The sequence below is a fragment of the Coffea eugenioides genome, chromosome 5 (genome assembly GCF_003713205.1).
Source record: "Coffea eugenioides isolate CCC68of chromosome 5, Ceug_1.0, whole genome shotgun sequence".
Taxonomy (NCBI): domain Eukaryota; kingdom Viridiplantae; phylum Streptophyta; class Magnoliopsida; order Gentianales; family Rubiaceae; genus Coffea; species Coffea eugenioides.
The window spans coordinates 20,381,387-20,406,712 of record NC_040039.1 but is presented as its reverse complement, the minus strand read 5'-3'; the positions used below and the strand labels follow the sequence as shown (position 1 = coordinate 20,406,712).

The window sequence follows — 25,326 nt, the reverse complement described above, 5'->3', positions numbered from 1 at the left end:
CCATCAAAAGAGAAACGGTCCCAAAAGTACATTTAGGGTTTCAATAAATGAGCTATACAAAAGGTATGTCCAACTAGCTCAATTCGGCAACCAATTATCAATTGCAGTCCAAAAGTATTTATTTTCCTGTAAGGAAAACAAAAGGAATAGAGTGAGCTAATTGCCCAGTGAGATAATACCACTCAATCAGCAAAGTTCACATAAGCATAAAGCTTTTCATTTCAATTCATCAAAAATAAGCAAAGGCACACATTATTGGTGGAGATAAAAAGGGTACGGGCGGCTCTCAAGAGCCCTTTTCCTCGTTTGCGTTCTTGATCGAACCTCATTGATTCTCCGTCAATGTTTAAAAGTAACCAACTGTAGACTCCACTTTACTTCCATTCCTTCCACCCAACATACCCCTACCGGGCCCGAATTCCAAACACTTGCACTGTGGTATTACTCGAGTATACCGGAATCGAGAGTCTTGCATACTACAAGATTCCATATAACTTTCCCCAAGGCTCATTAATTGTCACGACCAAGCCCTCGCCGGCTCGATTCAATCAACTACCAATGGGGTTGAGCTCAATGATAACAATCATGGTCGTTGGATACTCGTCCAAACGACACCAAGTCATGTACTTTTATTTCATGTAATATTCCAATAACATGAGAAATAAGTGAGAGTGATAAAGTACACCCTCACTTAAATCAATATCAATGGTGCAATAACATTTAACTCATCAAGTTCAAGTATCAAAGCCATGTAGTAACACACAAGTGAGTAGTACACTCACCAAGCTTGAAAGTGATATTTCATGCATTTCCGTCAAAGGAACGTTGTGAACCACCGTCACGCCCTAAAACACGCAAACAAGTATAATGAGACTCGATAACGAGTCATAAAACAATACCAAATATTCCCAAAATAGGGTTCCATAAGCACACACAAGCAATAGAGGAAACCAGAAAATCCGAAAATGGAACTAGCTTTAACCCTGAAAAAAAAACAGTTTTTGACGTCATTTTGCGGTAATGGCACCAAGGCACTACGATTATCGGATGAAGGTCCAAGACCCACTGTTTCGAAGCTAAGAGATAGGGTTACAATATTGCAGAAGGTCACTCAACCCAGTTTCGAGTGTAACCAGGTCAAAAACGCAATCTACTACACCAGAACCGTAAAAACAGATTCACAGAATGCATTCTAGTGAAAACATCATAAATCAGCCTACCTAAGTCCAAATTCAGAAATTCCAAAGCCATCTGAAAGCTAATAAACAGGGATACATTTCATCAGAAGACCTCAACAACCAATTCGGAAGCATTCCTGACCAAAATAACCAATTACAGAAGCAATTCCCAAATTCGGGTAAAACCAGGGCAGCAAGGATAATTCCGTCTTTTCTCAAGCTACGCTACTCTGATCGACCTGAAATTTTGTAGGCATCTCTAAAATATCATTCCCTACAACTTTCATGTTTTAACCCAAGGCCAATTCGGCCTCTAACTATGAGCTACAAAACCGGGCAGAATGTAGGAACATAAACCCTAGTTTTCCAATTTTCCTTCCAAAACAGAAATTTCTTGCAATTAACCACCGAATACACCTTCTAGCTTCATTCTATATCATTTCCAATCATCATACATAGCCACACCATATGAATCATATTAAAACAGAAAAATCATGAGTAAATAGAAAAAGTCATCAATCTCAACCAAAATCATGAAATCTTCCACTAAAACATCTCTTTAGCCACCACAAGTCACTAATTTAACATCATCAAGAACAAAGAAAGGATTGCTAGACATGATACCTTCAAATATCAAGAAATGTGATGGTTTAGTCCTTTGCCTTCTCTAATCACTCCACCACTACCTTCAATCTTCCTAAGCAAGTGACTTTTATGGAGGAATTTGGAATTTTAACGGTTGAATCCCAAGATTGAGCAAGAAATGAAGGCAAATTTTGGAAGCTTTTCTTTCTTTTGCTCTCCAAGAAATTCGGCCAAGAGAGGAGAAATTAAGAGGATGTTTTGGCCAATTTGTGGTATTTATTTGGTAAAGGTAAAGGTAAAGTTAAATGGTCAAAGTTAAGAGTGAATTGGATGGTGACACTTGTCACCTTTAGGTTTAAAACTTATCTTTTTGTCTCTCTACTCTCATCCATATAACAACCTCTAATTATCTCTTAGCACCTGGTAAAATAAATCCGGTATCCAAAACTTAACCTAACTGGCCGAATTTTACCGAACTTTCCGCACTAGTGGGTCCCACGTCCGATATATGTTCTTAATTTCTCAAAAACCAACTGATACTAGAAAAATCATCTAAAAACTATATTTACTCATAAACATTGTGTTAAAAAAAATTTTGAAAAGAAAATGTGGAAAAACGTGCAATTAAAAGAAAATAAAAACCTAGATATTAAGAAAATTACGGGTCCTCACATTGAGGGATGCTAACTATACTTTGACTAGGATGTTGAGGAGTTGAGCATCATGGTGGACACTCAGTTTGACCGTATAGCTGAGTTAGAGCAGAGGTTAGCAGCTGAGCATGCTAGGTTGGAGGCTGCTCGCGGGGAGATAGGGAGACAGAGATCTCGGTTGACTCGATTAGCCGAGAGAGTACGTGATAGGAGTGATGGTATTAGTGCTGACGCCACTATGATGATGGATGAGGCCACGAGTATTCTCCAGGGTAACGCTCAGGTAGGTGTTGAGGAGGACTCGGAGGAGGACCCAGAGGAGGATCCAGAGGAGGATGTTGCTCCTGGTAGCCTGCTGAGGGTTAGGTTAGATCTGACTTGATTGTATTAGATAGGTAGGGTTAGAAAGGAGGACACTAGGTTAGGCCATCAAATTTTGTCTAGCTCGATGGCCTACTTTTGAGGCACTACATCCCTGATTTTTGTTTAAGGGATTACGTGTATATGTTTTTGTTAAACTCATGTGCCTTACTTTTGGAAAATGTCCCAACCCGCTATTTGTATGACTCTCACATGTGTATATATATTAAGCGTTTTATTTTACTTTTCTCAATTTTCCTGTTGATTTTAAATTACAAAGAGAATAATAATAATAATAATAATAATAAATAATATTCTCGCCTAATAACCTTATTTTTCAATAATAGGCATAACTAGGCTATGGACCGACAAGTGATAGGTAGAGGACGTGGGAGACCAACTAGACAACTTTCCGAAGCGGGTAGCGATAGGGAACCCGAGGTCAATCAAGACCAAGGTCAAGGGGGCGTGGCTGGAGACCAAGTGGCCACCGCAATTAATCGAATCACTGATGTCTTAGAGCGCTTGACTGAAAACCAAGCCTCTGGACAAGTGCATCACCAAGGAGGCCCAACCGATACTGAGGATCGGGCACTAGAGAGATTTCTAAAGTTCGGACCTCCCAAGTTTTATGGAGGACCCGAACCGGAGGTAGCCGAAGGCTGGTGGGAGAGAATCTCCGACATTTTCGCAGCCTTAAACTATGTGGAAGAAAGACAAGTGACTTTCGCCGCATTCCAGTTTGAGGGAGCTGCTCGCTCTTGGTGGAACCTAGTTAGGGTTAACTGGGACAGGAATCATACTCCCAGGACTTGGGCGAACTTCACGAGGGAGTTCAACGCCAAGTTTCTTCCACCTCTCATTCAAGAGAAGAGAGAGGATGACTTCATCAAATGTAGGCAAGGGGCGATGAGTGTCACCGAATATGAGGTCCAATTCACGAAACTGTCCCGTTTTGCTCCTGAATTGATAGCCACGGAGCAAAGGCGTGTAAGGAGGTTTGTGCAGGGACTAAACGTGGAAATCCAGGAGGGATTAGCTGCAGTTCGGATAGACACATTTGCCGATGCTGTCGAGAGAGCCCAAAGGGTTGAAGTAGCCAGAGCCCAAGTTAAATCTTTTCAGGCCAAGAAAAGATTTGCCCCTAGTAGTAGTAGGGAGCCAATTTATGGAAATGCTCCACCGGCCAAAGTGGGTCGAGGAACGAGAGGAATAAATAGCCCTGGAGCACCATGAGGCGCTCTAGCGAGAGGAGCTGGGGCGAGAAGTACAGGGGGAGAGATAATGGAGCTAGAGGGGGATCAAATGGAAGGGGTCAACCTAGGAACGCCCCGCAAGGAGGTCTTGCGATAATTCCCCAGGTAACTTGTGCGTATTGCAAGAAACCTGGACATTCCGAGGTCGGATGCTGGAAGAAACAAGGAAAGTACTTGAAGTGCGGAAGCAGTGAGCACCAAATTTTCGGTTGCCCAAAATTGCAAGAAGAGGTTACCCCGAACGCTAGACCAGCCACTTCTGGAGGGAGCAGGCCGAAAGTTCCTGCCAGGGTGTATGCTATAGATGACCAACCTGTACCCGATTCCTCGGAAGTTGTAGAAAGTACTCTTCCAATCTTTCATCGATTAGCTAGAGTCCTAATTGACCCTGGTGCAACTCATTCATTTGTGAATCCAACTTTTATGTCCGGAATTGATGTGAAACCTGTTAGATTACCCTTCGATCTTGAAGTTAGGACACCTATGGGTAATAAGAGTATAATCACTAGCCTAGCCTATAAGAACTGTGAATTCTGGGTTGGAGAGCGTAAGATGCTAGTAGACCTAGTCAGTTTGGACATAAAAGGGTATGATGTTATCATAGGAATGGATTTCCTAGCTCATTACCATGCTAAGCTTGATTGTAGAGCAAAAGTGGTAGAATTTTGGATTCCTGGGGAAGCAACCCTGAAATTAGATGTGAAAGGTAGGTTAGCATCGTCTGCTATGATCTCGGGAATACGGGCGAGGAAAATGTTACATAAAGGAGCACAAGGTTTCCTAGCCTTCCTGATTAACGCTCCTAGTGACCAAGTGAAGTTAGAAGATGTACTAGTGGTACGGGAATTTCCGGACGTGTTCCCTGAAGAATTAAAGACATTACCACCGGAGAGAGAAGTGGAGTTCAAGATTGACTTGGTGCCGGGAACGGCTCCGATTTCTAAGACTCCGTACCGAATGGTTCCTGAAGAGTTAAAAGAGTTGAAAATTCAACTGCAGGACCTACTGGAGAAAGGTTTCGTTAGAGAAAGTGATTCACCATAGGGAGCACCCGTTCTATTTGCCAAGAAAAGGGACGGAAGCTTGAGGTTATGTATCGATTACTGAGGGTTAAATGAGGTTACAATTAAGATTAAATACCCTCTACCTTTGATCGATAGTTTATTTGATTAGTTGCAAGGATCTGTAGTTTTCTCTAAGCTGGACTTAAGGCAAGGGTATTACCAGTTGAAGATTAAGAAAGAAGATATACCCAAGACTGCTTTCAATACAAGATATGGACATTTTGAATTTGCAGTCATGCCATTTGGATTAACTAACGCACCAGCTGCTTTCATGGATTTAATGCAGCGAGTCTTTAAGAAGTATTTGGATCAGTTCGTAGTGGTTTTCATCGATGATATTTTGATATACTCTAAGACTCGAGAAGAACATGTTAAGCACCTGGAGCTAGTTTTACAGATACTAAGAGAGCATAAGTTGTATGCCAAATTCAGTAAGTGCGAGTTTTGGCTGGAAGAGATATCTTTTTTGGGGCATAAAGTTTCTGAAGAGGGAATTGCCGTGGATCTGGCAAAAGTTGAGGCCGTTATGTTGTGGAAACAACCGGAGACTCCAACAGAAGTTAGAAGCTTCTTGGGATTAGCAGGTTATTATAGGAGGTTTATCAAGGATTTTTTGAAGATTGCTGGACCTATGACCGAGCTGACCAAGAAAGGTAACAAGTTTATCTGGACTCCAAAGTACGAGTCGAGTTTTCGGGAGTTAAAGAAGCGATTAACATCCGCTCCTGTTTTGGTATTACCTGATGGAGGAAAAGGTTATGCCGTATACTCGGATGCTTCTAGAGAGGGTCTAGGATATGTTTTGATGCAAAAAGGTAAGGTAGTTGCCTATGCTTCTAGAAGATTGAAGCCTCATGAACAAAATTACGCAACGCACGACTTAGAACTGGCTGCAATGATTTTTGCCTTAAAAAAATGGAGACATTACTTGTACGGCATGACTTTTGAAGTTTATACGGACCATAAGAGCCTCAAGTACTTGTTCTCCCAAAAGGAATTGAATTTGAGGCAGAGGCGATGGGTAGAATTTTTGGAAGATTATGATTGTTCAATTAACTACCACCCAGGAAAGGCCAATGTGGTAGCCGACGCTCTAAGTAGAAAAGCCCAAGTAGCGGGGTTAATGGTTAAGGAATGGGACATGCTAGAGGAGGTTAGTAGTTGGAACCCTCGCTTGGAGAGATTGAGGATATTATTTGGGAATTTGTCATTAAAGTCACCATTATTAGAGCGTATTAAGGAGGCCCAGAAAAGGGACCCTGTAATCCAAAAGAATGTGGAGAAAGTGCAAAAAGGGGAAACCCTAGATTTTAAATTAGGGTCTGAAGGTGTGTTGAGATTTCGAGATCGAATTGTGGTTCCGGCAGATGAAAAGTTAAGGAATGAAACTTTAGAAGAATCACATCGATCAAAGTATACCATACATCCAGGAGTGAATAAGATGTACCACGATGTGAAAGAGTTATACTGGTGGGACGGTTTGAAAAAGGACGTAGCGGAGTTCGTACAGAAATGTTTGATCTGCCAACAAGTAAAAGCTGAGCATCAGAAACCCTCTGGTCTATTGCAACCACTAGAAATTCCCGAATGGAAATGGGAACATATAACCATGGATTTTGTAACGGGGTTGCCTCGAAGTCAAAAGGGATTCGATGCGATTTGGGTGATAGTTGACCGACTTACCAAGTCCGCACATTTTCTACCTGTGAGCATGAGCTTTTCTTTGGAGAAATTGGCCAAGTTGTACACAGAAGAGATCATGAGATTGCATGGTATCCCCATAAGTATTGTGTCTGATCGAGATCCAAGGTTTGTCTCGCGTTTCTGGCAGAAATTTCAAGAGTCATTGGGGACCAAGTTGAAATTCAGTACTGCATACCATCCTCAAACCGATGGGTAGTCGGAAAGGACAATTCAAACTTTGGAGGATCTACTGAGGTCGTGTATATTGGATTTTGGGGGAAAATGGAGTCAATATATGACCTTAGTAGAATTTGCGTATAATAATAGCTATCATGCCTCGATTCAAATGGCACCTTACGAAGCGTTGTACGGGAGAAGGTGTCGATCTCCGATTCATTGGAATGAAGTGGGAGAGAAGAAAATTGTGGATCCAACAGCTATACCTTGGATGGAAGAAGCTCAAGAAAAAGTGAAGCTAATTAGAGAAAGACTTCAAGTTGCCCAGAGTCGACAAAAGAGCTACGTCGACACAAGGAGAAAAGATTTGGAATTCGAGGTAGGAGACAAAGTTTTCCTAAGAATTAAACTCCTGAAGAGCGGAGTAGTGTCCAAGAAGGGGAAGAAACTAAAACCGAGATATATCGGACCTTTTGAAATTTTGAAACGAATCGGGAAAATAGCGTATCAGTTGAAGTTGCCGGCAAGTATGGCTAAGGTTCATGATGTATTTCATGTCTCTATGCTTAGGAAATATCACCATGACCCAAGCCATGTGTTGCAATTGGAAAGAATTGAGGTGGATGAGACGTTAACCTATGAAGAAGGACCAGTCAAGATTTTGGAAAAAGAAATGAAGGAACTGAGGAATAAGAAAATCCCCTTGGTGAAGATTTTATGGAAAAATCATGGCTTAGAGGAGGCAACTTGGGAACTAGAAGAGGAAATGCAGAAAAAGTACCCCGATTTATTTCTTTAGAAAGTGAGAATTTTGAGGACAAAATTCATTGTAAGTAGGGGAGGATGTGAGAACCTCGAAATATATATAAATATCCATGCATATTTCATTTGCATTTTTAATTCTTTAATAAATTCTAGCATTATAACTACTTGTTTTTAAATAAGAGTGTAAGGATAATTTTTATGTAATAAATAAGATAATTGTGCCAAATATTAAATTATTCGGTTTTCTTATACTAAATTAGTATTTCTCGAGCTGGATTAATTCTATTGCTTTAAAATAAATTCTTTGAATTCCGATAGCTAATTTAATCGTTAATAATGTTAAGAGTTAATAGGAACCTTAGTATTAAGATGCAATCGATAAATTTTAGATAAAATCGATACAAGTATACCAAGTATACTTAGGACGTAATAATTTCGATAATTGAATCTTTGCGAGATTAGTATTTTATTAGGTGTTTAATTTTTGGGGTAAGCTTTGGGATTTGATTAGAATTGAGAACTTGAGTAGAAAGTTGGAGGAAACGTGAAAAGGCTAAAATACCCTCTACTATCCCAAAAATTGACCATGCAACCACCAACTCCAGCTCGGCTAAACCTTAAAAACAATAACAGTTCAGCTTCGACCGAATGCAATCTTCTTCTCACAAACACTCTACCTCAACCTCGCACCACAAACTCTCCACTAGCTCACCTCAATCACAACCCATCTTCACTCCACCACCACGCCTCAGACACAACACTTCACCTCGTGAATATTGACCGTGAGAGAGAGAGCTGCCTTCTGCATCCGAGAGTAAGAAAAAGAAAATCGCGAGCTGCAACCTTTTCTGTTTCTGTCCGTGAGCCTGAGGGAAGAAAGGGAGAGGCCGTGCATAAGTTCTTTCTGCACCTTCACCTCCACCAGCTGCAACCATTTCATTAGTTCCAGCAGCAACACCACAACTGCCACCCGCGACCAAAATCAGACCAACACCTCCAATCTTCGCGCGAGCCGAGAGGAAAATTTGACAGTTTTTGTGCCGCGTGAGTAAGCTTCAGTTCGAGGTAAACTCTGGACTTAGAATCGTTGATTTCAAGTAGATGCAGTGATTGATGGGCTTGCATGTTGAGTTTAGGCATTCGGATGAGTAATTTAGGAAAAGAAAATTCTGATGTGCGCAGGAAATGGGTTTGCCGAGAAGTTAATAAGATAATGCTGATTTAATTCATTTATTTCTTGACAATCTGAGCATGCAATTGTGATTAACTAAGTAAAAATAAGAGGATTAAGACTTGCATGTTGAGTTTATGCGTTCGGATGATGAAATCAAGGGCATGAGAAAAATCTGGTTTGATGGCAATGGAAATTGCCGTGAATTGATTAGGAAATGCAGCTTTTAATTTGCTTTATTGTAATGATCTGAGCTTACAATTGTGATTAACCAACTAAAAACTAAGTGATTAAGTCTTGCATGAGGATAGTTAGATCGGTTAGGCAAGAAAAATAAAAATGAAATGAAATCAGCTTGCATGCAAGATCATCCGAGGCTAGCTGGAAAAATTTCTGAAAAATTTGATGAGTATGGCTGTTGTTCGAATTTAATCTTGAACTGGAAATGTTAATTGCGAGAACCCAGAAAAAAAAAATTTATTTAGGTATTATTTTATTTTGGTGCACCCGTTTTCTTTTCTTTTCTTTATTATATTACTTTTATCAACATTTTATCAGTAAATATAGTCTTTAAATCATTTTTCTAGTATAAGGTAGTTCGTGAGAAATTAGAATGTATATTGGACGTGGGACCCGCTCGTGCATTAAGTGAGAGAAATTCGGCCAATTAGGTTAAATTTTTGCGTAAAGGGATTTAATTACGAGGTGTTAGGAGTTGATTAGAGGTTACCTAGATGGATTAACCATGGAGGGATAAGAGGATAACTCTAAGCAAAAATAAAGTGCCAAGTGTCCAATTGTTGTTGGATTAAACTTGCCTAACTTTGCCTAACTTTCTTTAAACTTTACCAAAAGTCCAAATTTGACCAAATCATCTTCACTCTTTCATCTCTCTTGGCTGAAACTCCCTTGGAAGCAAAGGAAAGAAACCTTCAACCTTTCATCTTCAAATCCTTGCTCAAATCTTGAGAACTAACCGATTATTTCTTGAATTAGTCCATAAAATCATCTTGCTAAGGGTGTTTGAAGAGCTTGGTGGTGTTGTTTTGGAAGAAAACCTCCTAAGCTACAACCTTTCTTGAAGAACTAAGGTATCTTGCTTGGAACTTATCTTTTGTTGCTAATTTTGGCCAATTGGTGCCTTATAGTAGCTATATACGTGATTTTACGGAAGATTTGGTGGATTGGAGCGAAGCTAGCTAATTTTCTGATTTTTGTGGGAATATTTCTGTTTTCCTATGATGGATATGTTTGGGCTTGAATTGATGGTTCTAAATGGTGTTAAATAGCTCTCTTGTACGTTAATTATGGTTATTTGCGGAAAATTTCCGCTTGTGCGGAAAATTTCAGATTTAGGGTTTCAAATTGGGGGTTTTCTATGGTTGATTGTTGAGCTTCTAATTGGTTATAATTGAGGGGTATTGTGACCCTAATGAAGTATATTGAATAGCTTATAAATTGTTTGGGTGCTTGTGGTTGTGTTGGATGGCTTTTAATGGTTGTTTTGTAGGTTGGAAAAGCTGAAATTTTTTGGGAAATGCTGTCCAAGTGTCTAGGGTGTTGGATTCTTGTGAGTTGGGTTGAGATTGGATAGAATGAATGGTTTTAGGGTTTGTTTTTACTCGTAACCCTAAATGTTATGTATTTTTCATTTCCAAGCTATATTTGGTTCTTGCCTTAATAGTTCCTAGAAAAAGGTATTCGACTCGTGTTTGAGTGTTAATTGTACTTTCTTGATTATTATAGGGCGTGTCGGTGATCCGAGGCTCACATCGGGTGAAAACTTGTGAAATTACTTTGTTTGACTTGGTGAGTGTACTACTCATATGTTTGTGTGGCTTTCTTGTACTTGAATTCTGTGATTTGGACTAGTTGTGATGATTGTTTGAGCTAGGTGAGGCGAGGGTGTACTTTACCACTCTCGTACTCTCTGGCCTCCTTGACTGGTTATTATATTAGGCTTACTTGACTGTTTATGATATTACTTGAATACTCTTGACTGTACGTGATTTGGTGTCGCTTGGATACCAACCTTTACTATAACTCTGGACCTTTACTGTTCACTCTGAGCTCTACCTCATTGGAAGTCAATGGACTCGAGCCAGTAAGGACTTGGTCGGGGACATTTGACAAGCCATGGGGACTGTAATTGGGAATCTTTGGGTATGAGACCCTTGATTCCGGTATACTCAAGTAATACCAATTCTGTACTATTTGGTGTTCGGGCCCGGTAAGGGGAAAGTGAGGTGGACGGATAATTGGAGTAAAGAGGAGTCTACGGTCCTGATTACTTGGTATACATTGACGGAGAGTCAATGAGATGAGATCAAGTATGGCAAAAGGGGAAAAGTGCTCTTGAGAGCCATCCGTATCCTTTTATTCCCTACACTTGGGTGTTGTTGCTTTTACTTCCTTGACGTGCGTATTTGGACTGCATATTCTTGTGTTTATGTGATCCTGGTATATTTTCGTGATGGTACCTCATTGGGCGAAAGCTCACTCCGTTAATTTTTGTTTTCCTTACAGGGAATTATCTTTTGGACTTTTGATTTTGAAGAATGAGTTGAGTAGAGCTAGTCGAGAGATGTTGTATAGCTCCTCAATAGTTGGAACCTTAATTGTACTTGGATTTAAATGCTTCCTTTTGGCTTGTAATCATACCAATGTGGTTTGTAACAGTGTGTGTGTATTCATGTTCCATGTATTATACTTGGTTTGTATATATATTCCTTTCAGGGATTGTAAAAAGTTATTTGCATTTGATTGGGTCTGGCGGATCGTGATGTGGCAGTCACTATTCATTTTATGTTTTGACTTTTGTTTTTCCGTTTCTCGATTGTTGGTTTGGTTAAGCGCACTAATAGATTCCCGAGCGACTTGAGTTGGTGTTTTACCGTTCTAGTAGTCCTGGCGAGAGCTGGGCAGGCAGTCCGCTAACTCCTTTGGTACGTCTTAGGGGAAGGTGGGGCTGTCACATTAATTAGCTAGCTAAGTGTTTGCATGTCCAATTTGAGTACCTAATACCCTATTTTAAACGAGGAAAGTTTGGATTTAGGACCATTTGGCTGCTGGAAAATTTGTTAGTAGCCGAGAGGTTGAGCTGGAAATTTTGCAGTTTGTTTCTGGAAATTTTCTTGGAGTATAATGGATGGAAACGCCTGGAAAATGTTTTTTTAAGTCTTGTATGACATTCAGTAGTAAACCATTTGAATTGTTGGCAAATTTGGCCAAAAATTGTTGACACATAGCTGCTGGAAATGTTTCAATTTATCCGAGGAAGGGAGAAAGAATTTTTCCAGTTTTCTTTAGGAAACTTGGGATTCCAAATTGTTGCATTTAAAGCTTGACAAGCTGTAAAATATTCCACACTTGTTGATTTCACTCTAGAACTTTTTAAGAGGGTCATGCATGTGAAAGTTGGGGTGACCATTTAATCTCTATGGCCAAAATGTTGAGATGAAAATTCTTGGCATTGGAACAGATACCTTGGAATATAAATTGCTGGAAAATGTTTAATCTGCATTTGTATACGTGTAATGAGATTATTGGTGGCAATCTTGGATACTGAGGTTGTTTGCAAATCTTATCCTTGGTTTCAAATACATGTTAGTGATTTTAAACATTTGAAATTTTGGCTAAATTGTTGTAAGAAATAATTGTTGGATACCAAGAGCTAATGATTGATGAAGCCTTGGTCGTTTGGATATATATATTTTACAAAAATGGGAATCTTGATGGGATTGTGTTGGATGCCTTGGACTTATTTTGTTCAAATTCTGATTTAAAACGGATTTATTGAGATCTAGGGCTAATGATTGACAAAGTCTTAGTGAGATTGCTATTTGAAAAAAAATAATTTTGCTGTAGTGGTCAACTGAGATATAATGTGCATGTGAATCGGAATCATGAAGTCCGTTTTGATCCTATGAACTTGAGTATTTTTAAATCAAGCTACGTGAATATATTTGGTCTAGTACTGAACTACAAAGGTTAATGTAGCACGATAATGTTAGAAATTCCAGTGTCGGGATTTTTTAAAAAAAAAACCTTGCTAACTAGTTAGTTCTTTTCTTTGCTTAAACTAGTTTTATTACTTTTAGGAAATAATCGTATTAACTTCTAAACTTTAAGTTTTTCGTAAAATTATTCCTGGCTTAAATTAGCTTTACCATTTTTAGAAAAGGATTTCACTAGTTTTCAAAACCCCAGGTTTTATTCTATTTCCTTTTCTTTCTTTAAAAATTGTCCTGGCTAGCTATTCTAGAGGAAAACTTGTTCGGCAAGCAAACTTATTCAAGTAAAGTAGCTCTAGTTACATCTTTAGAAAGAAAAGTAACATAAGGAAACTATACGAAATATTTTGCTGCTTTTACTAGTTTTAATCTTAAGTGGATTGTCGAATTATCTCAAGAAAATAAACTATTTGTATACTAGGGAATCTTTTATATTTATAAACCTAGAATTTGGTTTTCTAGAATTTAGCGAGGACGCGGATTTTGATTCCCAGCTTGACTTGTGACTTCACTCTTGGTGAGTGTCCCTGCTTGTTCTATGCTTACTTGATTAAAGCGCTTTCTTGACTTGATATGTGATATTTGGGAAAAAAAATGGTCTCTGATCCATCGAAGTGAGCAGTGTGTACTTTATCGCACTAGCCGTTCGAGTGGTGACTTGCTTGAAATGTTTTCATGAATACTTGCTTGCACTTGTTAATCACTAGGCAGGGGAGTGTACTACACCTTAAGGGTGGAAAGGACTCTTACCCTGACCTGGTAATTTCGTGTTGGACGTAACGTCGTTGGATGAATTCCTCGACTAGTCCCTAATTTCGTGTTGGACGTAACGTCGTTGGATGAATTCCTCGACTAGTCCCTAATCTCGTGTTGGACGTAACGTAGTTGGATGAATTCCTCGACCAGTCCCTAAGGTATACTCAAGTATTACCACTCTCGTGTTTGGCGTTCGGGCCCGGTAAAGGGGTATGATTGGTGGCCGGAGTTAAGAAAAATAAAAAGATCTACATGGACCTTAAGTAGTGAAAGTTGACGAAGGGTCGACTACAGAAAATTTTGATCAAGCTCGTGGAGAAATGGCTCCTGAGAGCCCCTGTATTTGAACCATGATCAAGCTCGGTACAATCCATATTCTAGTGGGGGCGTCACATGAACCATGTACTTCATCCATTCCTAGGCAAATTTGTAGTAGTGTACTTGGATGACATCTTGATTTATAGTAGGAGTCTAGATGAACATGTTGAGCATGTTAAGCTTGTTCTTGATGTACTTCGAAGGGAAAAGCTCTATGCTAACCTTAAGAAGTGCTCTTTTTGTACTGATCAACTTGTCTTCCTAGGCTTTGTTGTGAGTAAACAGGGAATCAAGGTGGACGAGGAGAAAGTCAAAACCATTCGAGAATGGCCTACTCCGAGCACAGTGGGTGAGGTATGCAGCTTTCATGGTCTCGCCAGTTTTTATAGACGATTTGTCAAAGATTTTAGCACCATTGCTGCACCTTTAACTATTGTAATTAAGAAAAATGAGAAATTTGTGTGGGGTGATGCTCAAGAACATGCATTTCAAATGCTTAAACACCAACTCACACACGCACCACTACTTGCATTACCATGTTTTGACAAGATGTTTGAAATAGAGTGTGATGCATCTGGGGTGGGTATTGGAGCTATCTTAATGCAAGAAGGCAAGCTTGAATTACTCTACTTATGATAAAGAGTTGTACTCTTTAATTCGCGCATTAGAGACTTGGCAACATTATTTGAGACCAAGGGAATTTGTTATACACGCTGACCATGAATCGCTTAAGCACATTAAGTCACAACACAAGTTGAATAAGCGTCGTGTTAGGTGGATTGCATTTATTGAAACATTCCCTTATGCGATTAAATACAAAGCTGGGTAAACTAATGTTGTTGCTGATACATTATCACGTCATTACTTGTTGCTAACTCAACTTGATGCAAGGTTATTAGGGTTTGAGTTAGTTAAAGAGTTATACTCCAATGACCTGGATTTCTCAGGTATTTATGATTCTTGTGGTTCAACAACTCAAGGTAAATTCTACATCCTTGATGGATTTCTCTTCCATCTCAATCGACTGTGTATACCTAACTTCTCTATTCGCTCTTTACTTGTTAGGGAAGCACACGAAGGTGGCTTGATGGGACATTTCGGCTTGGCCAAAACTTTAGCTATCCTTCAAGAACACTTTCATTTGGCCAAAGATGAAGCGAGATATGGAATGAATGGTGGATAAGTGCATCACTTGCCACAAAACTAAGTCTAAACTTCAACCCTATGGCCTCTATAGTCCTTTACCTGTACCTAAGGAACCTTGGACCAATATTTCCATGGATTTTGTTTTGGGGTTACCTAGGTCAAAGAGGGGTAATGATAGCATCTTTGTTATTGTTGATAGATTTTCAAAAATGGTACATTTTATACCATGTCACAAAACAGTTGATGGGTCTCACATTGCTGAATTGTTTTTCAAAAAATTCATTAGATTGCATGGCATGCCTAGGAAAATTGTCTTTGATAGGGATGTCAAATTTTTGAGTTACTTTTGAAAAAATTTGTGGGAAAAACTGGGTACTAAATTGCTCTTTTCTACTACTAGTCACCCACAAACGGATGGCCAAACTGAGGTCGTCAATCGCACCTTATCTACACTCTTACGTGCCATCATTAGAACTTGGGAAGAGTGCTTACCGCATGTTGAGTTTGCATACAACCGCATGGTGCATAGTTCTACTCATTTTTCACCATTTGAAATAGTATATGGTTTTAACCCTTTAACACCACTAGACTTATCACCTTTACCCTCTTCTGAGCGAGTTAACTTAGATGGTGCTAAACGAGCAGATTTTATGAAGAAACTGCATGAACATGCCCGCTTAAACATTTAGCGAAGGATGGATCAAGTTGCTCAATGGGTTAACAAGGGACGCCAATGCGTGGTGTTTGAGCCTGGTGATTAGGTGTGGTTGCATCTACGCAAAGAGAGGTTCCCTATCCAAATGAGCAATAAACTACTCCCACGAGGAGACGGACCATTTCAATTCATCAAGCGCATCAATGACAATGCTTACAAGTTGGATCTTCCCAGTGAGTACAATGTGTGCGCTACATTCAATGTCTCTAATCTATCTCCTTTTCTTGCAGACGACGAAACTGATTTGAGGACAAATCCTTTTCAAGAGGAAGGGGATGATACGAACCAAGAGACACCAATGAGTACAATTCGAGTTCCTCTAGGACCCGTGACACGAGCACGAGCTAAGAAGATGCGAGAGGAACTCCAAGGGCTTGTTCGTGAGGTGCAAAGCCAAGAAATTGTCCCCAAGGTCATTGAGGGACTTGAGCATGAAGGAATGAAGGTTGTCCATGTTGTTCGAATCCAAGAGGACCACGAGTGACCCTTCTCTAGTTCAAGCTTGGTGTTAGCCGTTTCATTAGTTAGCTTGGAGTCTTGTTTAGTCATTTTATTTGTGGAATAAATTCGGCCAGCTTGCTAAAATGAAGGAGCTGAACCTAAGGTCCTAAAATGAAGGAACCTTAGTCATGTTTTAGCCTTTCCATTTCACTTTAGGTTTTCTACTTGTATGGCTATAAATAGCCTACCTTGGGTCATGTTTTATGGATGGAAGAATACAATAAATTTTGAGAGTTTTCTTGGTTTCTCCAAGGCTTCTTGAATACCTTAGAATTTCTCTAGGTGTTCGTCACTTATCAATCTAGAATCGCACTAGATTGTGGCGTCTACTACCATTATACCAAGGTTCGTTAACCACGTGATTAATAGGTTGAGGTCATCCGCTTCAAGTTTGGTATCCTCTTGTCGATCCTGAGTCTAATCTCTTTCGGGTGTCGTTACAAGATTGGCGACATTTGTATTAGTATGGTCCGTCTCCTCATGGGTGTAGTTTATTGCGCCTTTGGACAGGGAACCTCTCTTTGCGTAGATGCAACCACACCCAATCACCAGGCTCAAACACCACGCATTGGCGTCCCTTGTTAACCCGTTGAGCAACTTGATCCATCCTTCACTCAATGTTTAAGCGGGCCCGTTCATGCAGTTTCTTCACAAAATCTGCTCGTTTAGCACCATCTAAGTTAACTTGCTCAAAAGAGGGTAAAGGTGATAAGTCTAGTGGTATTAAAGCGTTAAAACCATAGAGTATTAATGGTTAAAACCATAGACTATTTCAAATGGTGAAAAATGAGTAGAACTATGCACCGAGCGGTTGTATGCAAACTCAACATGGGGTAAGCACTCTTCTCAAGTTCTAATATTTTTCCTAATGATGGCACGTAAGAGTGTAGACAAGGTGCGATTGACGACCTCAGTTTGGCCATCCCTTTGTGGGTGACTATGTGAGAACCCGTAAATTTTCTCATTTTCTAGGTTTTATTCTAGTTAATGGCATGTTTTCCTGCATTTTATTTATTAGAAAAATTTCTAGATAATTTGTATGAGTCAATATAGTTTTTAGATGATTTTTTTTAGTATCGGTTAGTTTTTGAGAAATTAAAAGCGTATACCGGACGTGGGACACACTAGTGCGAAAAGTTCGGAAAAATTCGGCCTAATAGGTTAAGTTTTGGATACTGGGTTTAATTTACCGGGTGTTATGAGATATTTAGAGGTTACCAAGTGGATTGGTGTGAGAGAGACAAAAAGTTAGGCAAGCAATTAAGGAAAGTGACATGTGTCACTTAGAGATTAATTCCTACTTTTGACTTACTATTCATTCTTTTACCCTTTTACCAAAATAACTTCAAAATTGACCAAAATTTCTTCATTTTCAAGCTTCTTGTGGCCAGCCACCTTCAAGCAACAAAGGAAGAAAAGCTCTCCAATTTCTTTGCTCCAAGTGTGAGAACCCGTAAAACCCTAATATTTTCCTAGGGTTTATTTCCCTTTAATTGCATGTTTTCTGCATTTTCTGGCTTAGAAATATTTTCTTAGTGGATTTTATGTGCAATTATAGTTTTAAGATGATTTTTCTAGCATTGGAGAAATTTTAGAAAATTATGAGTAAATAGTGGACGTGGGACCCACTAGTGCGAAAAGTTCGGAAAAATTCGGCCAATAAGGTTAAGTTTCGGATACTGTGTATAATTTGTCGGGTGTTAAGAGATAAGTGGAGTGTGTGAAGTGATTGATGTGAGAGAGGAAAGAAAGATAGGAAGGCATTTATGGAGGTGCCACATGTCACTTTCTCATTGGTTGTGACTTATGAAACACTATTCACCTTTTGACATTTTTTTTTGACTTTTGACCCAACTAAGTAAATATCCAAAAATTCACCAAAAATCACCATTTTTCTCTCTTGTTTGGCCGGCTCTCTCTCTCACTCTTGCAAGAAGGAGAACTCCTTCAATCTTCAAGTTTTACTAGCAAATCATCTCAATCAATCCCTTAAACAAGATTTCACTCCATAGAAACTTTCCTTCTAGTGTTAGTAAGTTGTGTAGTGAGCTTTGTTGGAAGAGCAAAGGTGTCCTACATCCCTCTCTCTCTTGATCTCTTGGTAAGTGTTGCTTGAACACCCTACTACCTTCAATAATGGTTACATGATGCTTAGAAGTGGCTTAAGTGGTTGAAAATGTGGTTTATCTCTTGGTTTAGCTTGTTTTGGTGAAGTTTTTATTTTATTGGGAATTTTTCTGGTTTAATATGAATTATATGTTGTGGCCTTGTATGATGAATTGTAATGGTTGATAATGACTCTATGAGGTGTATTGGATAGGAAAATGCAACTAATTTTGGATTTGGTGTGAAATTGAAAAGTTAGGGTTCTTAATTCCCCAATTCTGTCCGGTTTTTGATCACTGGGTTAGAGGCCGAATTAGACTTTGCTCAAAACATGAAAGTTGTAGGTATTGATGTGATGGAGATGCCTGTAAAATTTCAGGTCATTTGGATTAGTGTAGAATGAGTTATGACGAAATTACTGTAGCTGTTCTGCTTTGGACAGAATGCGAAAACTGCGATAGTGATTGGCCATTTTGACTGGTTTTGGTTTGGATTTTGAAGTTGATGTCTTCTGATGAAATGTAGCTGAATGTCTTAGCTAACATATGCCTTTGGAATTTTGGCATTTGGACTTGTATAGACTGAGTTATACCGATTACAGTTTTCTGTCTTTTGCAAACCTGTTTTGGGAATTCTGGTATAGTTTTTGGCATTTTTGACCTAGTGGTGCTAAGAACTGGATTGAGTGCCCTTCCACATTGTTGTAGCCCTGTTTCATAGCTTCGAAACGGTGGGTCTTACACCCCCAACCGATAACCGTAGTGAAATTTACGCCATTACCGCATTCTAAGCTCAAACACGGTTTTTCTATCGAGGCTTCAGTTAAGGCCATATATTAATTTCTGGTTTGCTTTCATGCCTACTTATGCATGTGAAACCCTATTGGGGTTGTGTTTAGTATTGTTTGATGACTCGTTCTCGAGTCTCATTGCATTTGTTGTGTGATTCTAGGGCGTGACGGTAGCTCACGGCGTCTTGGTGATCACGGTGTATGAAACACCATTTTCTCACTTGGTGAGTATACCACTCACTAAATTGTTACTATGTGGCTTTGTTAAATGTTATGTGATGCCTGAATGGCTTACTTGGATATTGAAATTGATCTAGGTGAGGGTGTACTTGACCGCCCTCACCTCTTTTGAGATTGTCACTGATTGGTTACCGTTTTATTGCATTACTGAACTTGATATATTGGTTAGTGAATTCCATTTCATGGAAACTGAATTGAGGTTGTTTGGACGATGTCCAACGGCCATACTGCATTACTGAGCTCAACTCCGTTTGGTAGTCAATTGGATCGAGCCGGCGAGGGCTTGGTCGTGAAGATTGAATTGCCACGGGGACTGTACTGGGGAACCTTGTGGTATGAGACCCTTGGTTCCGGTAAACTCGAGTATTACCAAAAGCTACTGAAATGGAGTGCGGGCCCGGTTGGGGTATGTTGGGTGGAAGGAATGGAAGTAAAGAGTTGTCTACGGTTTGGTATTTTAACATTGACGGAGAGTCAATGAGATTGGTTCAAGATTACAAGCGTGGAAATGGGCTCTTGAGAGCCGACCGTATCCTTTTCCATTTTGCTTCATTGCTTATTTGTGCACTTTAAATGAAGGTCCATTCTTATATGACTTTGATTGTTATTTGGTGGTATACCACTGGGCCTTGGCTCATTCCGTGTTATTTGTTTTCCTTACAGGAATATAAATGCTTTTGAAAATGGACTGGATAGTCAATTGCCATACTGAGCTTGTACATGTCTTTTGTATCGCTCTCGAAGTGAAACCCTAATGTAACGGGTTCATTTCCTTTTGATAGGCAAATCGAATGTGTACTCCTTAATGAATGGTTGGCATGCCATTATGGATGTAAATGATGATTTCCATTGTATATATGTGTTTATATGTTGAATTGATGTTTGGATGAACTTCGGAGCGAATCGGCTTTCAAACGGCAAGAAAAAAAAATTTTGGCAAAAGCTCACTGGCCTGAATCCGGCCAGGAATCCGGCCAGAAACTGGCCGGATTGAAGGCCGGATTGCCTGAGAAAAATTGGAAATCCGGCCAGTGTTGCTCACTGGCCGGTATCCGGCCAGACAATCCGGCCGGAATATTGGCCGGATTGCCGGCCGGATTGGGTGGAACTTTTGAAAAAAATTCGAGATGCTCACTGGACAGTATCCGGCCAAGAATCCGGCCGCTAATCCGGCCAGATTCCGACCGGATTCTGGCGTGTCCAGCACTATTCATTTCGGTTTTCAATTTTCGTTTTTTTTATTTTTTGTTTTCTGACTTGTTTGCGCGCAATGGTATGTTCCGGAACGTTATAGAACGACGTTAACTGTACCGTAGTCCTGGCGAGAGCTGGGCAGGCAGTCCGCTAACCCCTTTGGTTCGCCCTAGGGGAAGGTGGGGCTGTCACAGGTGGTATCAGAGCCTAGGTTTGAATTAGCCTGGGTGTTATCGGATTGTTTGCCTTACGGATTGTTGCTTTTGGCCTTTAAGCTTATTTTGATAACTACATGTTCTTGTGATGTAGGATGGCCGAACAGGGTGACACTAGTGCTAGTCCTTCGGGGGCTAGACCTCGTAAAGTACTTCCTGTGATCCCCTATCAGATACGGCCGGGAGGGGCCGTCATTCGTTGGAGCCCGTCTAACCGTCTTCGACGGTGCCCGTGTAAGGAGAGATATGCTTACCCGAACACTCTAGTGTTTGCGCTAGATAAAGAGCGCAAGGGGTTGGCAAGAGAGAATGCTCGACTGGAGGTCGATGCTATTCAGGATAGGGCAACTAATGATAAGCAAGCTGCGAGAATTAAAGAGTTAGAGTACGACGTACTTGAGGCCGAAGATCGAGTGGACGACCTTTGCGCTCAATTAAAGGAGGCTCGAGAGCGAGAGCTCAAGCGAGCTCGTAAGGTCAGGGGTCGTGCTGAGGCGATCCTTAACCTATGCGACGACGGACTCGAGGAGTCTAGTGATGAGGCCTCGTGTGCGGAGGCCGACCCTGGGGAGGAGTCTACCCCATCGCCTGGGTCCCAGACCCCAGCGACTGATTAGGCCTTGATCTTAGGGCACCTTTTGGATAGTGGTGGTTTTGAATGTACATAGGGATAGGGATAGAGCCTTAGCTAACCGTTTTGGATGTAGAGTTGGCTACGTGTAAATCTCTTTTGATAGGCCTATCCTCAGGTGGAACTTTTGTGTACGTACGTGCTTTGGCCGTACTTGACTGACTGCTTGTATAACTGTTTGGCTTGTATATATGTGTGTTTGTGCTCATGTTTGCGACGTATAACTGTGTGTTAATGTTCAAGTTTATGTGTTACTTACTTGCTTTATTACTGCTTTGGTTTAGTACTTTTGCCTAGACCGAGTGAACTCATGGAAGGTACACGAAGTGGTCGGGGGCGTGGGCGCGGTATTAGACAACCCACACCGGTTAGAGAAACTGGGGAAGCTTCTACTGGCCCAATTCCTGAACCCCAAATAGACCCCAATGCTCAAATAGCTGCTGCTATGCAGCAAATGACCAACCTACTTGCACAAGTAGTGCAACAACAGGGCCAGAACCCAAACCCTAACCCTGGAAACCCCGGAAACCCTGGCCATCATAATGAGAGCGAAGATAGAGCTCTAGAACGTTTTCAAAAGTTTTCTCCGCCGAAGTTTGTTGGGGGACCCGACCCTGACGTGGCCGAGAAATGGTTGGAGAAGATGGTAGACGTATTCGCGGCCTTACACTATCCGGACGAACGGCAGGTGACTTTTGCCGTGTTCCAACTCGAGGGGGCTGCCCGTTCCTGGTGGAACGTAATTAGGCAGAAATGGGAGCGGGAGCAGACACAGAGGACTTGGGTGAACTTCATCCGAGAATTTAATGCTAAGTTTTTCCCTCCTCTAGTCCAGGAAAGGAAGGAGGACGAGTTTATCCGGCTCCGGCAAGGGGCTCAGACTGTGGCGGAGTACGAGAGCCAGTTTACCCGCCTGTCCAAATTCGCGCCTGAACTAATTATGACCGAACAACGACGCGTGAGGCGCTTTATTCAGGGCTTGAACGTGGAGATCCAGAAAGATCTCGCAGCGGCTCAAATCACTACTTTTAGCGAGGCAATGGAAAAAGCCCAACGGGTCGAGAGTGCACGGCTTCAGGTCCGAAACTTCCAGGCCAAGAAGCGTGGTTTTCCTGGGAGTACATCTGGACAAAGTGAGAAGAGTACTCCCTCGAAGTTTGGACGAGGAACTGGGGGTGGACGACAATCTGGATCCGGCAGAGGGACTCCGTTCAGGGGCGGCCAAGCTGGGCGAGGACAAAGGGGGAACACCCAGAGTGGCTCGGCTTCGGCACCTCGTGGTCCCTGTGGGCACTGTGGAAAGACAAACCACACCGAGGACAATTGCTGGAGGAAACTGGGGAAATGTCTGCGGTGTGGAAGTGCGGACCATCAGCTGGCTACATGTCCGGTCCTGAAACAAGATGGAAAGGGGAGTCAGCTACCGCCGAGGACTAACACTGGACCAGCCAAGGGAGACGGGTCCAAACCTAAGGTGCCAGCTAGGGTTTATTCCTTAGAGCCCCATCAGGTCCCAGATTCTTCCGAGGTGGTGGAAGGTACGATCCCTATTTTCCACCGCTTTGCCAAAGTTTTAATTGATCCTGGTGCCACTCATTCGTTTGTTAACCCTGATTTCATGTGTGGCATCGATATAAAACCTGCTAGCTTACCATATGCCTTAGAGGTTAGTACACCTACGGGGAATCAACGGTTGGTGACTAGTATGGTTTATAAGGATTGCGATGTATGGGTAGGAGAGAGGAGATTTTTAGGAGACCTGATTAGCTTATCCATTAAGGGGTACGATGTGATTCTAGGTATGGACTGGTTAGCCAAATATAACGCCCAACTGGACTGTAAAACGAAAATAGTTGAATTTCGCATTCCTGGCGAGGCAACCTTAAGGTTAGATATAAGGGGTAGGTTAGCCTCATCTGCTCTCATTTCGGGCATTCGAGCTAGGAAACTGATAAGTAGAGGGGCGCAAGGATATTTGGCCTTTCTAATTAATACCCCTACGGATAAGTTAAAGGTAGAAGATGTAGTCATAGTGAGGGACTTTCCGGATGTGTTTCCTGATGAGTTAGTGGCCTTACCTCCGGAAAGAGAGATAGAATTCCGAATAGATCTGTTACCTGGAACCGCACCTATCTCGAAAACCCCTTACCGAATGGCGCCTGCAGAACTTAAGGAGCTTAAGTTGCAACTGCAAGACCTTTTGGAGCGGGGATTCATCCACGAGAGTGAGTCTCCTTGGGGAGCTCCGGTCCTATTTGTGAAGAAAAAGGACGGAACGTTGAGGATGTGTATTGATTATAGGGGGTTGAACAACGTTACGATCAAGAACAAGTATCCACTGCCCCACATCGACGAGTTGTTTGACCAGCTGCAAGGAGCAGTGGTCTTTTCGAAGTTGGACCTCCGACAGGGATACTACCAGTTGTTGATTAGGAAGGAGGACATTCCGAAAACTGCTTTCAATTCAAGATACGGGCATTACGAGTTCGCCGTTATGCCCTTTGGACTGACTAATGCTCCCGCCGCCTTCATGGACTTAATGCATAGGGTTTTTAAACCCTACCTGGACCGATTTGTCGTGGTGTTCATTGACGACATTTTAGTCTACTCCAAGTCACGCGAGGAGCATGAGAAGCATTTGAGAATGGTGTTGCAGACATTGAGGGAACATCAGCTGTATGCCAAGTTTAGTAAATGCGAGTTCTGGTTGGAGAGAGTAGCGTTTCTAGGGCACGTGATCTCCCACGAAGGTATTTCGGTGGATCCAGCGAAGGTTGAGGCCGTGACAAAATGGAAAAGGCCAGAAACTCCCACGGAGATTCGCAGCTTTCTAGGGCTAGCTGGGTACTACCGACGGTTTATTAAAGATTTTTCCAAATTGGCAGGACCTTTAACTGACTTGACAAAGAAGCATGGCCAGTTTATCTGGAACGGCCGATGCGAAACAAGTTTTCAGGAATTAAAGAAAAGACTGACCATGGCTCCAGTGCTGGTCTTGCCAAATGGAGTGGATGGGTTTGAAGTTTATGCGGATGCGTCGCGAGAAGGACTGGGATGCGTTTTGATGCAGAACCGGAATGTGATTGCTTTCGCCTCTAGAAAATTGAAGCTTCACGAGCAGAACTACCCGACTCATGATCTGGAATTAGCTGCAGTGGTGTTTGCTCTGAAAAAGTGGAGGCATTACCTATACGGGGTGACCTTTGAAGTGTTTTCGGATCACAAAAGTCTTAGGTACCTCTTCTCCCAGAAGGAACTGAATATGAGACAACGGCGATGGATGGAATTCCTGGAAGATTACGACTGTACGATCAATTACCATCCGGGAAAGGCAAATGTGGTAGCAGATGCCTTGAGTCGTAAGGTGCAAGTAGCAGGGCTAATGATTAAGGAGTGGGGTTTGCTAGAATCAGTGTGCGAGTGGAAACCCTGTCTAGGGAGCCATAAGGTGATATTTGGCAATGTTAGGGTTACCTCCACTCTACTGGAACGTATTAAAGAGGCACAAAAAGAAGATTTGATGGTACAGAAATGGAAAGAGAAAGTGGATAAGGGAGAAACTACGGACTTCAATTTGAGTCCTGAGGGTATTTTAAAGTACCGAAACCGAATAGTGGTACCCAAGGATGAGGCATTGAAAGCAGAAATTCTGGAGGAAGCTCATAGATCTAAGTACACAATCCATCCGGGTAGCAGCAAGATGTATCAAGACCTGAAAGGAACCTATTGGTGGGACAATATGAAGAAGGAAATCGCGCAATATGTACAAAAATGTCTCATTTGCCAGCAAGTGAAGGCAGAGCATCAAA

The 25,326-nt window shown here is 41.4% G+C and overlaps 1 protein-coding gene across 1 annotated transcript; it reads left to right on the top strand.

The window, feature by feature from the left end:
* The first annotated feature begins 4,008 nt into the window (after positions 1–4,008).
* LOC113771252 lies at positions 4,009–5,076 on the top strand. Its single transcript, XM_027315854.1, has 2 exons — positions 4,009–4,619; positions 4,743–5,076. Exons 1-2 carry the CDS (start codon positions 4,009–4,011, stop codon positions 5,074–5,076), a joined length of 945 nt encoding a protein of 314 aa, XP_027171655.1.
* Positions 5,077–25,326: the final 20,250 nt, after the last annotated feature.